The 13,551-nt window shown below is 49.0% G+C and overlaps 1 protein-coding gene across 1 annotated transcript in view; it reads right to left on the reverse strand.

Moving 5' to 3' along the window:
* The window catches only part of ADAMTS9 (ADAM metallopeptidase with thrombospondin type 1 motif 9), a gene marked incomplete at both ends in the record, with an annotated part of 208,495 nt that overhangs the window by 127,912 nt on the left and 67,032 nt on the right, over nt 1-13,551 (reverse strand). The window contains 5 exons of the mRNA XM_080715587.1: nt 3-167; nt 747-957; nt 5,149-5,275; nt 7,268-7,397; nt 7,489-7,655. Of these exons, the coding sequence (XP_080571713.1) occupies nt 3-167; nt 747-957; nt 5,149-5,275; nt 7,268-7,397; nt 7,489-7,655 (800 nt within the window). The remainder of the gene's footprint in view (nt 1-2; nt 168-746; nt 958-5,148; nt 5,276-7,267; nt 7,398-7,488; nt 7,656-13,551) is intronic.

Genomic DNA, 13,551 nt, shown 5'->3' on the forward strand with positions numbered 1-13,551 from the left:
ACCTCTGACCAGTCTCCCGACTTCCACTGCGGACAGGGGGACTCACTGCAGCTCTGAACGGTGACCTTCTCCTGGTGCGCACACTTGCGATCATCCAGCACTTCGTTGCGGGTGTTGACACAGATGGCCCTCCTCCGCTGGCTTCCCCCACCACAGCTTTTAGAGCACTATACGGACAAAAATATCACATAAAACCACTGCTAAGTTTCTGATAAAGCAGGCTCGAGATCTCGCGGTCTTTTCCAACCCTTAAAAACCAACCAACCCTGGCCAGCTCTAGCATATGGGGGGAATGTTTTGGGGGCTCTTGATTTATTTACCAGATTTATAATGAAGCCCGTAGCAGCTTGCTGGCATAGGAAAGCCACACCCTTGGGGGGTGGGAAAGTAACTGCTTTATTAGTTTAACCACTTGCTCTGCCCAGGTCAGACATTACCAATCAATCGTGGGTTTCTTTCCCACAGAGCTCGAATGGGGTCAGGCACTATAAATCAATCACAGATCTCTCTCTCTCTCTCTCTCTCTCTCTCTCTCTCTCTCTCTCTCTCCCTCCCTCCCTCCCTCCCTCTCTCCCTCCCTCCTTCCATCTCTTCTCTCTTCCCTCTCTCTCTCTCTCTCTCTCTCTCTCTCTCTCTCTCTCCCCCACCTAGCACTACCCAGGGCTTCATGACACAACCCTGCTAAGAGCCACCATCTACTAATCAGATGTAGCAGTTGAGAAGACTCCGTGTAAGAACCAACTTACTTCAGTCCAGGCCGAGTAGCGCCAGCCTCCTGTGTTACATTCTCCTGAACACTTCTCACGGTTGCTTGGTTTGGGGTGACCGCCGCAGAAGCTGTCATCCACCTTCTCGGTCTTCCCATCCAGCCTGCTATACTTGGCGCAGTAGATGTCTAACGTGCGGTAGCCTAAGCCACACTGGGAACTGCATTCGCTCCTGCCGGCAACGTACCACCTGTGCATGGGAAAAGCCAACATTTCTGTTAAATATAATTGTTTTCACCAATTGGTGGAAGAGGTGTGCTCTTTTTTCCTTCCTTAAATATCACAAAGCTCAAAGCCAAACTCTGTTACTAAGATCTTATTTTATTTTATTTTGCAGTACTGGAGATTGAACCCAGGGGCATTCTACCTCGGAGCTACATCCTCAGCCCTATTTTTTTATTCTTTATTTTGAAACAGGGTCTCAGTGAGTTGCAAAGGGCCTCATTAAGTAGCTGAGGCTGTCCGCGAACCGTGATCCTCCTTTCTCAGCCACTCAAGTACTGGGATTATAAGTGTGCACCACTATGCCTGGCCCAATTTTATTTTATTTATTTATTTTTTTTGCAGGTCTGGGGATGAAACCCAGGGGCATTTGATCTCCGAGCTATACCCCCTGCCCTATTTATTTATTTATTTATTTATTTATTTATTTATTTATTATTTTGAGACAGGGTCTCACTAAGTTGCAGAGGGCTTCACTAAGTAGCTGAGGCTGTCCACAAATAGCAGTCCTACAGTCTCAGCCTCCCAAATGCTGGAATTACAAGCGTGCGCCACTACGCCCAGTTTTAAACTGACTATCCATGTCTTTTTCATGGCTGTCAATGTACGTGGAAGTCATAGAATGATAGCCAGAGGTTAGTCCTACTTTTTGTATAGATTTTTGTGTAGATTCTCCCTGATACAGTCAATCTGAATTTAAACAATTAAAAAAAACTGGAATTCATACCGGGCATGGTGGCGCATGCTTGTAATCCCCGCGCTTGGGAGGCAGAGACAGGAGGATCGCGCAGGTTCGAAGCCAGCCGCACGCGCTGGCTTAGGAGACCCTGTTTCCAAATAAAAATATAAAATAGGTCTGGGAGTGTAGCCCGGAGGTAGAAGGGCTTCCAGGAACCCCAGTGCCACCAACAAAACAAAACAAAACAAAACAAAACAAAAAACTAGACTTGAACCTACAAGTTGTTACCTTTCTATCCCCAGTACCTATAATAGAACTTTCTTAGGTACACAGTAGGTGCTGACTAAGTACTGGTTTCTTTTAATGTCCCAGGAAGATAATGTTATAAAGAAACTGTGGTAGATACATATTATAGTTAGATATAAAATGTCCCCTAGCCGGGCGTGGTGGCGCACGCTTGTAATCCCCGCGCTTGGGAGGCAGAGACAGGAGGATCGCGCAGGTTTGAAGCCAGGCGCGTGTGCTGGCTTAAGAGACCCTGTTTCCAAATAAAAATACAAAATAGGTGTCTGGGAGTGTAGCCCGGAGGTAGAAGGGCTTCCAGGAACCCCAGTACCACAAAAAAAAACAAAACAAAAAAATAAAATGTCCCCTAAAGGGCTCATTTATTAAGACAGTGGAGTCATGAGGGTTGTAATCTCAGTAGCGGGTAAATCCATGGGTTTATTTGGGTGGAGACCCAAGTCAGTCGGATGTGGCTGGAGGTGTGTCCCCGGGTGCACCAAAAACATGATAAAAAAGAAAGAAAATGCCTAATTTGAAAGACTAGTCTAAATAAATGACCTCGAGGCGACTTTTGTCGGTCAGATGTACAAATCCACAGAAAGGTCCTGTCTGTACCTACTTTATTCGAGGGACGCCTTATCTGTCCTGCTCGCAAGCTGGGTGGCTGGCAGATTTCCAGTGTTCTCTGAGCCGTTCCCAGTGCACCTGTTTGGGGGAGCACAGGCCACCTACTGGCATGAAGTTTCTGACAAAATGCTCGAAGTAGGTCGGAGGTGACCGGTAGAAAGTGTGAGATTTTTTTTCTCTTCCGTAGAGTGACACTCAGCCGGGGGAGGGACACGCGGGCTTGGAAGCAAGGCTTTATCTCATCCTGCCACGGCTCAGCAGGGACCGAGTCTCGCTTCCTGCCCGCTCTGGCCGCCCTGAAAAACCGGCAGCTGGAACTTTCATCTGCACTTTGATGCCTGGCCACCTACTCTGCGCCTCCGTCACCGTTTCCTCGTGGAAAGGTTCATTTCCACCCAAGACCAGGGAGGCGGGCGTCCTGTGGCCACAGGGAAACACCCTGCAGCTCGGGCTCCATGTCCCCACCGTTCCTGGGATCCGAGTACGGGGCCTGGAAGTTTGTGTGGGGAGGCTGAGTGCCTCCTTCGAAAAGCACTGCTGGAAATGACAGCAACTGCTTCCCCTCCTCTTCCCGGACAGTGTTCTATGGGTGAGTTCGTTTCATGGGAAATATCACATAAATCGACTTAATGATTACATTTCAGAAAAGCATATGCCAATGAGTTTGTTAGCAAGTGGAAACGGGACAAATGTGTGCTTATGTCTACGTGGCTGTGCGTGGGGGTGGCTGTGGGATTAAATGGTTTTGAGAATGACTAAATCCAACAGGTTGCTAGACTATGCGCATCTTTTCAGGGCCTTGAGGATGTCGATCGGCCTCATGGATCTCCGAATGGGGAAGGAGACGGCGGGTTGAGCTTCACAAGCACACTGGTTCGCCCAAGCTCATCTCCCAGAACTGAATTCAGAAAAACTAAATATTTTTAAATGGTGACTTCCTCTGGGTAGGGAACTTTTATTATTATTATTATTATTATTATTATTATTATTATTATTGTTATTATTATTTTGCAGTACTGGGGATGGAACCCAGGGGCATTCTATCTCTGAGCGACACTCCCAGCCCTATTTTTATTCTTTATCTTGAAACAGGGTCTCATTGAGTTGCAAAGGGCCTCCCTAAGTAGTGGAGGCTGGCTTGGAACTTGCACAATCCTCTTGTCTCAGCCTCCCAAATGCTGGGATGACAAGCGTGCGTCACCACGTGTGGCTTGGGTAGGAAATTTAGAATAGCACCCAGCTGCCATACGAAATCAAGCTGTGGCTTTGCCCAGGCATGGTGAAGTCGTTTCTAGTTAGAAGGAGGGGATGAGCTGTAGTCAGGAAGAGTCAGATGTGGATGGGAGCTCTGACACTTGTTAGCTAAGGGACCCTCGTGAGTGGCTCCACCCCATGGGGTCTCAGCTCCTCCTCTGTGGAAGATGAAGACAGGATCCGTCCTACAGGGATGCTTGGAGCACTCGGTAGGGCAAGGCAAGTGCGGTGTTGGACAGACAAAAGGTAGCTGTTACTATTATGATTGACTAATAATAATCAATCATATTATTAATCACATGATTAATACCAGGTGATGGCTATATTATTTTTGTGGGAAGGCTCTGGGAATTGAACCCAAGGGAATTCTACCTCTGAGCTATATTCCCAGTCTTATTTTTTATTTTGAGACAGAGTCTCACTAAATTGCTGGGGGGTCTCACTAAATTGCAAAGGCTGTCCTTGAACCGGTGACCCTCGGGCACGTATAATCATACCTGGAGGTATGAATATATATATATATATATATATATATATATATAGAGAGAGAGAGAGAGAGAGAGAGAGAGAGAGAGACAGACAGACAGACAGACAGACAGACAGACTACAGACTGAGCCCAGGGGCATTCTACCTCTGAGCTACACCCCCAACCCCTTACAAAAACTTAATATTAAAACAGGGTCTCATTAAGTTGCTGAGGCTGGCCTCAAACCTGTGATGCTCCTGCCTCAGCTTCCCAAATACTGGGATTACAGGAATGCACCACCATGCTCAGCTTTCTGTTGATTTCCCCCCATCTTTTTTTTTTTTTTTTTTTTTTTTGGTACTGGGGATGGAACCCAGGGGCATTCTACCTCCGAGCTACACCCCTGCCCTATTTTTTTTTACTCTTTATTTTGAAACAGGGTCTCACTGAGTTGCAGAGGGCCTCGCTCCGTAGCTGAGCCCGGCCGCCAACTGCGATCCTCCGGTCTCAGCCTCCCGAACGCTGGGATACAATGGTGCACACCACCCTTATAATCCCAACATCCTTCTGTTGATTTTTAAAGCAAAGTTTCACAGAAGATAAGACTCAGTTGTAAACGCAGCACCTACTGTTTTGGGGATGAGGCAAGAGGGTTTCTGGGCAGGCGCCATTCCCTATGAACTACTTTTAATTTCTAGGAAAACAAGAAATTCGCAGGCGTGTGTCTTGGATGACGGGTTCCAGCGTGATGGAGACTAAGCACAGCTAAAGTCCAGCGCCCCTCCTGCGACTCCCCCCACACCCTCTCCACGAAGAAGTGAAGACAGGGAGGAAACAGAGGCCCCACCTCAGGTCACAGTCCACTCCGCATGCTTGGGTGATGGGGGCTGGTTGGGGCAGCCGGTCACACCTTTGATCCGAAACAGGGACCTGATCCGATTCCCTGGTGCAGACGAGCTTGCGTTTCCGCTCCCCTAAGCAGAGAGGACAAGACAATTATTCAGATAAAATGACCTATTCCATGTATTGTGTAGACGAAGAATTGGTGAACTTTTTTTTTTGTGTGTGTGGGTCTGGGGATGGAACTCAGGGGCATTCAACCTCCGAGCTATACCCCCCAGCCCTAATTTTTATTCTTGACTTTGAAACAAGTTCTCACTGAGTTGCCGAGGGCCTCACTAAGTAGCTGAGGCTGTCTGCGAACCATGATCCTGCTGTCTCCGCCTCCCAAATGCTGGGATTACAAGCGTGTGCTACCACGCCTGGCTTTGGTGAACTTTTTTTTTTTTGGTACATGGCTAATTAGTAAACATTTTCAGTTTTGTCGGCCATCTCTCTGACTCAGTTCTCAACTGTCATACAGGGTAAAAGCAGCTGCTCACAGACAATAGATAAATTACTATGGCTGTGTTATTAAAAAAAACCTTTATATTTATTTATTTATATATAATTTTTTTGAGGTTCTAGGGATGGAACCCACGGGCATTCTACCTTTGAGCTACACCCCAGCCCTATTTTTTTATTCTTTATTTTGAAACAGGGTCTCACTGAATTGCAAAGGGCCTCACTAAGTAGCTGAGGCTGGCCATAAACCAAGATCCTCCTATCTCAGCTTCCCAAATGCTATGCTTACAAGTGTGTGCCACCACTCCTGGCAAAACAAAACAAAACAAAACAAAAACCCTTTATTTAAAAGTAGATTGTAGAACACACATGTAATCCCCAGTACTTGGGACAACCTAGAAGGACTCTGTTTCAATAGGGCTGAGGGTATAGCTTAGAGGTAGAATGCCCCTGGCTTCCATCCCCAGTAAAAACACACACACACACACACACACACACACACACACACACACACACACACGTGGTAGTGCTGGGTGTGACGACACACGCCTGTAATCCTAGTACTTGGGAGGCTGAGTCAGGAGGATCACTTTAAAAAGCCCAGCTTGCCAACCCAAAGGACCAGGCGGATGCAGAGAAAGGAGAGGAGAGGGTGTGCGGGGGGGAGAGAGGGTCTCCGACTGCCTCTTGGCTGTCTGTGATGGCTTATATCTGGAATATTCTCACAAAGTTCTGTTGGCCCTGCAGGAATGGTCGGAGGTAAAATAATCAAACTGGGGCACTAACCTTATCAATGGACTAGACCATTTGCTGGATTACTACTTTGAATGAATTTACTGGGTGAGAACTCTGGGCAGGTGGGGTGGGACTGGAGTGAGCTCTACCTATCCCTTCTCTCCCTCTCCTCTCTCTCTCTCTCTCTCTCTCTCTCTCTCTCTCTCTCTCTCTCTCTCCCTCTCTCTCTCTTTCTCTCTCTCTCTCCCTCCCTCCCTCTCTTCTTCTTCTTCTTCTTCTGCTTCTTCTTCTCTCTCCTCTCTCTCTCCCTCTCCCTCTCTCTCTCTTCTCTCTCCCTCCCTCCCTCCCTCTCTTCTCTTCTCTCTCTTCCCTCCTTCTTCTCCTCCTTCTCCTCCTCCTTCTCTCTTCCTCTCTCCCTCTCTCTCCTCTCCCCTCTCCCCTCTCCCCTCTCCCCTCTCCCCTCTCCCCTCTCCCCTCTCCTCCTCCTCCTCCTCCTCCTCCTCCTCCTCCTCCTCCTCCTCCTCTTCTTCTTCTTCTTCTTCTTCTTCTTCTTCTTCTTCTTCTTCTTCTTCTCTCCTCTCTCTCCTCTCTCTCCTCTCTCTCTCTCTCTCTCTCTCTCTCTCTCTCTCTCTCTCCCCATCCCCCTCCCCTGCCGCCACGAGTTGAGCAACTCTCCCCTGCCACACCCCACCGCCATGATGTTTCTGCCTCGGAGCCGGCCAACTATGGACTGAACCTCTGAAACCAGACCCGGAGAAACCATTCCTTCTCCAAACTGGTCTCGCGAAGCATTATGGTCACAGTGATAAAATGCTGACGGACACAGTGCTTTAAAAACAAACGCAAAGCTCCTCAGATTCCCGAAAACCAAGACACAAAGCGGGTACCTTGGCACGGTCTACTGCACGCCTGCCAGGGCCCGTGGCTGTTCCAGTAGAACTGCTGAGGCTTGTCTTCAATTGGGATATTGAACGAGTAACGCACGTCAGGGCCGAATAAGTTTCCCACGGACAGCACCTGTGATGTGTGAAGAAAACCAGAGAGGTGTTCGCAAGGCCGTCGTTCCGCGCAGACGCAAAGGACCGTGGGCTCACGGCCAGGCTCTTACTTGCAGCAAAAGCTCTTGTTCGATGCGGTCAGTGGAGTTGATTCTTTCTATCGCCTGCTCGGAGCCACTGTACTCTATCATGGCGTTCCCCACGCGGATTTCTCTCTTGGACATGGTGACGACAAAGTCTCCGTTGATCAAGAATTCCCCTTTACTGCTGGACAGAGCTGTCAACGAGAAAAGAGAATTCGCTGGTCTTCAGCCGAGCAGCAGCGGTCGGCACAGCCCCGTGTGTCTCGCCCTTTCCCCACTCAAGTTTTTTCTACGGTACTTTGACTATGCGTGGATACGAATACCAGCCCCGCGATATCTGTGGACTACAGGCTTCCCACGGCAAAACTATCCACATCAATTATTGATTCACCTATGTTAGCATCTCTTTTTTTTTTTTTTTCTTGCGGTACCGGGGATGGAACCCAGGGGTATTCGACCCCTGAGCTACATCCCCGCTCCTATTTTTTAGTCTTTTAATTTGTTTGTTTGTTTGTTTTTGGTGGTACTGGGGGTGGAACCCAGAGGCTTTCTATCTCCAAGCTATACTCCCAGACCTATTTGATATTTTATTTGGAAACAGGGTCTCACTAAGTTGCTGAGAGCCTCACTAAGTAGCTGAGGCTGGCTTCGAACCTGCGAGATCCTCCTGTCTCAGCCTCCCAAGAGCGGGGATGACAAGCATGCGCCACCACGCCCGGCCTTAGTCTTTTAATTTTTGAAACGGGGTCTCACTGATTTGCGAAGGGCCCCACTCGGTAGCTGAGGCTGTCAGCGAGCTGCGATCCTCGGGTCTCCGCCTCCCGAGTGCTGGGATTACACGTGTGCGCCACCGCGCCCGGCCTCTACATGAACGCCTTGATATATGGCTCATAATTAGTTGAGCCTACGGCGTCTTGGCTAAGTCTTCGTCTGACAAATGTCAATAGCTGAACATTCACCATCAATGTGATACTCAAAGGCCACCTTTCCAGCGAGGCCCCCTGTCCAGGCAGCCTCAAGGATGACCCCGGTGTCTTTCTATACAGGACCGGCCCCTCTCTCTGTCATCTCTTCTCCCATAGGATACTGAAATGACAGGGGGCCTCTCCCACACCAGGTCAAAGGCAAAAGGCTCTGTCTCATTCTCCTTTTCATCTCTGGCTTCCGGAGAGGCTGCCGCCAGGTTGGGAGGATGGCCGCGCCCAGGCTCCTTGTTCAGGGTGAAGAACGGGGACCTGAGCCAGTGGTCTGAGGAGCCCTCTGGAGGTGAGGCCTTGCACCCCGGCAGAGCCTTCGGATGACACCGCAGCCCTGATCGCCACCGATGTGATTCCAACTCGGCACACACCCCAAGCAAGGCCCACACGGGGGATCTGCTCCCAAACCCCTGGCCCCAGAAACAGAAATAGCACACACTGGTTGCTGGAAGATGTCTCACGGCCCGAGAGGACTTGGGGCACGTGGGGAGCACCACAAACCTGCCCGAGCAGACCTCTCCCGCGGCCGGCATAGCCCCATGTGCCTCGCCCTTTCCCCACTCAAGTTTTTTCTACGGTACTTTGACTATGCGTGGATACGAATATCGCCCTGCGATGCTGAGGGTGCTGCTGCTGTTTTATTCACCCCAACTTCCCAGGTTGTTGTTGTTATTATGGTTCTGTGGATTAAACCCAGGGGCGCTCTATCTCTGAGCTATACCCCCAGTCCTTTTCTTTATTTTTTTGTTGTTTTGAAACAGGATCTGGCTAAGTAGCTGAAGCTGGCCTTGAACCTGTGATCCTTCTGTCTCCACCTCCCAAGTACTGGTATTATAGGCCTGTGCACCAAGCCTGGTTACCTCCTCCCTTCCCCTTCTCCTTTCTTTTCTCTTCTTCTTCTTCTTCTTCTTCTTCTTCTTCTTCTTCTTCTTCTTCTTCTTCTTCTTCTTCCTCCTCCTCCTCCTCCTCCTCCTCCTCCTCCTCTTTTTGTTTTTTAGTGCTAGGAATTGAATCTGAGGGTATCCTACCTCCAAGACATACCCCAAGACATTTTAATTATTTATTTAGAAACAGTCTCACTACGTTGCTGAGTCTCACTAAGTTGCTAAGGCTGTCCTCAAATCTGTGGTCCTCCTGTCTCAGCCTCCCAAGTCCTGGGATCGCAGGTGTGTCTGCCATCGCACCCAGCCCACCTCCCAGCTTCTTAACCGGCACGTGGACAGGTGCTCAAAAACACTTTTATCTTTGAAGAATGAATACATCTACTCCAGATCTTGCAAAAGATGAGAGAATTCGTGAAGTTAAAAAAAAGCAATGTTGGAAAACTTCCTGAATCAAGTGTCAAAATATTGGCCAGATGACGACCGGGAGAGAGATCAATTCCGGAATCTAAAATAGTAAAACTCATCCAGGGACAGTGGCTCATCCCTGTAATTCCAGCAGCTCATGCCTGTAATTTCAGTACTTGGAAGGCTGAAATAGGAGGATCGCAGGCTCGAGGCCGGCCTCAGCAAGTTAACGAGACCCTTATCAACTCAGTGAGACCCTGCTTCAACACCAAAACCAAAAAGGGGTTTGGCGGGGGATGTAGCTGAGAGGTAGAATGCCCCTGGGTTCAATTCCCTGGTACCAAAGGAGTTAGTAAGTAAATAAAAATTTAAAAAATTAAAGTAAAACTCACAAGTGAGAGGCTGAAAGGAGGAGGACAGAGAGGTATTGATTAAACGTACCAAGTTTCAAAGAGGAGTAAGTTATGGAGACGCGGTGGATGGCACGGCTGGTAACCATGTGCTAAGAGGGCAGTCTCCAGATTCTCACCGTGCGCTCATGGCCACGACAACTACGTGAGGAGATGAATATGCTGATTATCGTCGTTTGGACGATTATTTCACAATGCGTGTGTATAGCAAAACAGCAAGTGTGCTGGGCGTGGTCGTGCACGCCCGTCATCCCAGCATCTGGGAGGCTGAGACCGGAGGATCACGGTTCGCGGACAGCCTCAGCTACTCAGTGAGGCCCTCTGCAACTTAGTGAGACCCTGTTTCAAAATAAAGAATAAAATTCCGGGCGTGGTGGCGCACGCTTGTCATCCCTGCGCTTGGGAGGCAGAGACAGGAGGATCGCGCAGGTTCGAAGTCAGCCGCGCTGGCTTAAGAGACCCTGTTTCCAAAAATAAAAAAATAGGTCTGGGAGTGTAGCCCGGAGGTAGAAGGGCTTCCAGGAACCCCAGTACAAAAAAAAAAAAAAAAAAAAAAGGAAGTAGGATGCCCCTGAGTTCTATCCCCAGTACTGCAAAAGAAAAAATAAATCCATTTTTGCAAACCCAAGAGTGATGCCCACCCTTAGCCTGTGTTCAGTGGACATTAAAAAAGAAGGAGTGACGGATTGGATGTGACATTCAAGACGAGAAAAACAGAGAGCTCGGGCTCAGAGGCTGTTCCCGGGCGGTGGGAACCTCCCGCAGTCCTGTCTCTCTCGTGGATCCCGCCCGTAGCCTGAGACTCAGCAGCCACACAAGACACAGGGCGTTCACCGGGTCACTGACCGAGGCGAGGGAGGTGGTTTCCATGGCATCCTGGCATCCTGAGGGGGCCACTCCCTAAAGCGGGTCGCTTCCACAGTGGCCGCTGATACCCTGTCCACAAAATGACCCGGTCCCCTCAAGCCAAGCCGTGTGCTAGCCACGTGGATGACTGAGGCTCTCCTCAAAGAGGGGCGGTTAAAATGTTGCACGTTTCTTTCACACGTTAAGTAACAACACTGGTCTTTCACATTTGCACTGCAGTGATATCTTCTGGGTGAATTCTGGGGGTCCACCCAATGATCGCATCAGGCTTTCTCTTTTGTTTATGCCAATTTGGGGCCATTTCTCCCCTAAAAAGAATGATAGAGAAGCTTAGAGGATGAAATCCAAAGACCCCTCTCATGATCCGCACCGGGCACGGTGGCGCACGCTTATAATTCCAGGATTTGGGAGGCTGAGACAGGAGGGTCACAGGTTCAAGGACAGCCTCAGCAAGTAGTGAGACTCTCATCAACCTAGTGAGACCCTGTTTCAAAATATTTAAAAAAAAAAAGGTAAATGGTTTGGCCCCAACATATACATAAATTCCTCAGATGAATGAAATTCTGTCTTAATCTTATAGAGAATTGATTTCTGTCTTATCACTGCTGTGGGGAGCCATTAAGGTTTTCCCTTTCAGAATACCTCTGACTGTCCTTTGCCCAGAGCCAATAAGGTTTGGGGTCATGGAAAGTTCAACGTCTGAGAGAAGCCCAGGAGGGATTGATTGGTTTGACTGTTACGCGCACAGGTGGTGACGTCACGAGGGTTGGTTGACCAGAACGGTATAAATAGGCGAGAGCGATAAGCCGGGCGTGGTGGCGCAGGCTTGTCATCCCCGCGCTTGGGAGGCAGAGACAGGAGGATCGCGCTGGTTCGGAGCCAGCCTCGCTGGCTTAGGAGACCCTGTTTCCACATAAAGTTAAAAAATAGGTCTGGGAGTGTAGCCCGGAGGTAGAAGGGCTTCCAGGAACCCCAGTACATAAATAAATAAATAAATAAATAAATAAATAAATAAATAAATAAATAGGACAAGAGCGATAAAACCGGCATCGGTCAGTAGAGATATGGACCCGGGAGTGTACTGGCGATCCTTCCATGACAGAATGAAGTATTCTATGAATCAAATTCATTGACTAAAATTCTTTTCATCCTCACTCCTCTCTTCAGAGCCCGTACTTTTGCCGGCAGGCTCCGGCACACTGCCATAATTAACCCAGGGCTGAGCAACTTGGAGACGCGTAAGTTTCTCTGAAGTGGCTGGATTTTCCCCGAAAGAGAAAGGGACACGGTGGCTCAGGTCCAGCTTGGCTTGAACCCAACAGCGGGGAGGGGCTCATGGAAAAGGTAGGGGGACTTTCTGCTTTGGCACCTTGTCAAATAAATCGTTTCCTGAAGGCAAGGGCCTCCCGCTCAACCCACTCGACCTCTCGCTAATGCGATTAGAGGAGCCCAGCCCCTGGGTTGCCTTCCCTGCGGAGGCCCCCTCTCCAAGGAAACTGGCCCCCTCATCCAGACACACCGGAAGAGCGTGGCTCGACTCAGCTTTTCAAAGCCCACGAGGGCTAAGGATGAAGATTGCTTAGCAACGGATGGCAGAGCCGGGACTCTGGCGAGACGGCGCAGGCTTAGAACTCTTCTCTGCCACCTCTGAGCTACAACCCCAGCCCTATTTTATGTTTTATCTTCAAATAAAATAAAAGTGGGTTTCCGTACATGGTTGGCCTCGAACCTGCGGCCCTCCCGTTTCAGCTTCACAAGAACTGGGATGACAGGGATTCCAGCTCAGTTTTTTCTAAATAATTAATTAAGCACCGTGAGGTTCAAAAGCTCTGAGATCTCACCTATCCCCTACCACGGGCTTTGACTTGTAATCAACGCCTGTATCTTCCCGTCTGTGTCCAGAGACGCTTTGGGAGGCCAATTGGTGACGTTCCCATGATATTCTAAGTAAAGAGCTCAGTGGCTCAGGCTGCACGTCCTAGATGACACAGCCTCTTTAATTTTGTTTTTCTCCTTTACAAGCAGGTTAAGAAAAGAAACCCCCAGTGAAGACTGAGAGGCTACTGGGATGCCCTCTCCAAACCCAGGCACCTGACACGGGCTGATCGAGTTGAACCCAAGATGAGGCCGCTAGTTGGACAGAGATGATTTTTCTCCAGAAGGAGAAGAATAGGAGAGAATCCTTCTCCCTTCTGACATGAAAAAAGGATCAACTCAACTTAGAAGTCAGCTCTCAGGAGGAGGGGAGCGAGAGGGAGGTGCCAGGGAGGAGACCAAGCAGATTATGTGATGTGCACACACGAATACGTCCCAGGTGAATTCTACTGCACATAATTATAATGCCCCAATAAAAATAATTAAGTAAATTAAGTAAAAAATAAGTACATTTTAAGCTGGGCGTGGGGACACATGCTTGTAATCCCAGTACTTGGGAGGCTGAGACAGGAGGATCGCAGATTCGCGGCCAGCCTCAGCTACTTAAGTGAGGCCCTCTGCAACTTAGTGAGACCCTGTTTCCAGATAAAGTATAAAATAGGTCTGGGAGTG

Source organism: Muscardinus avellanarius, assembly GCF_963383645.1.
Source record: "Muscardinus avellanarius genome assembly, chromosome: 18".
NCBI classification, from domain to species: Eukaryota; Metazoa; Chordata; class Mammalia; order Rodentia; family Gliridae; genus Muscardinus; species Muscardinus avellanarius.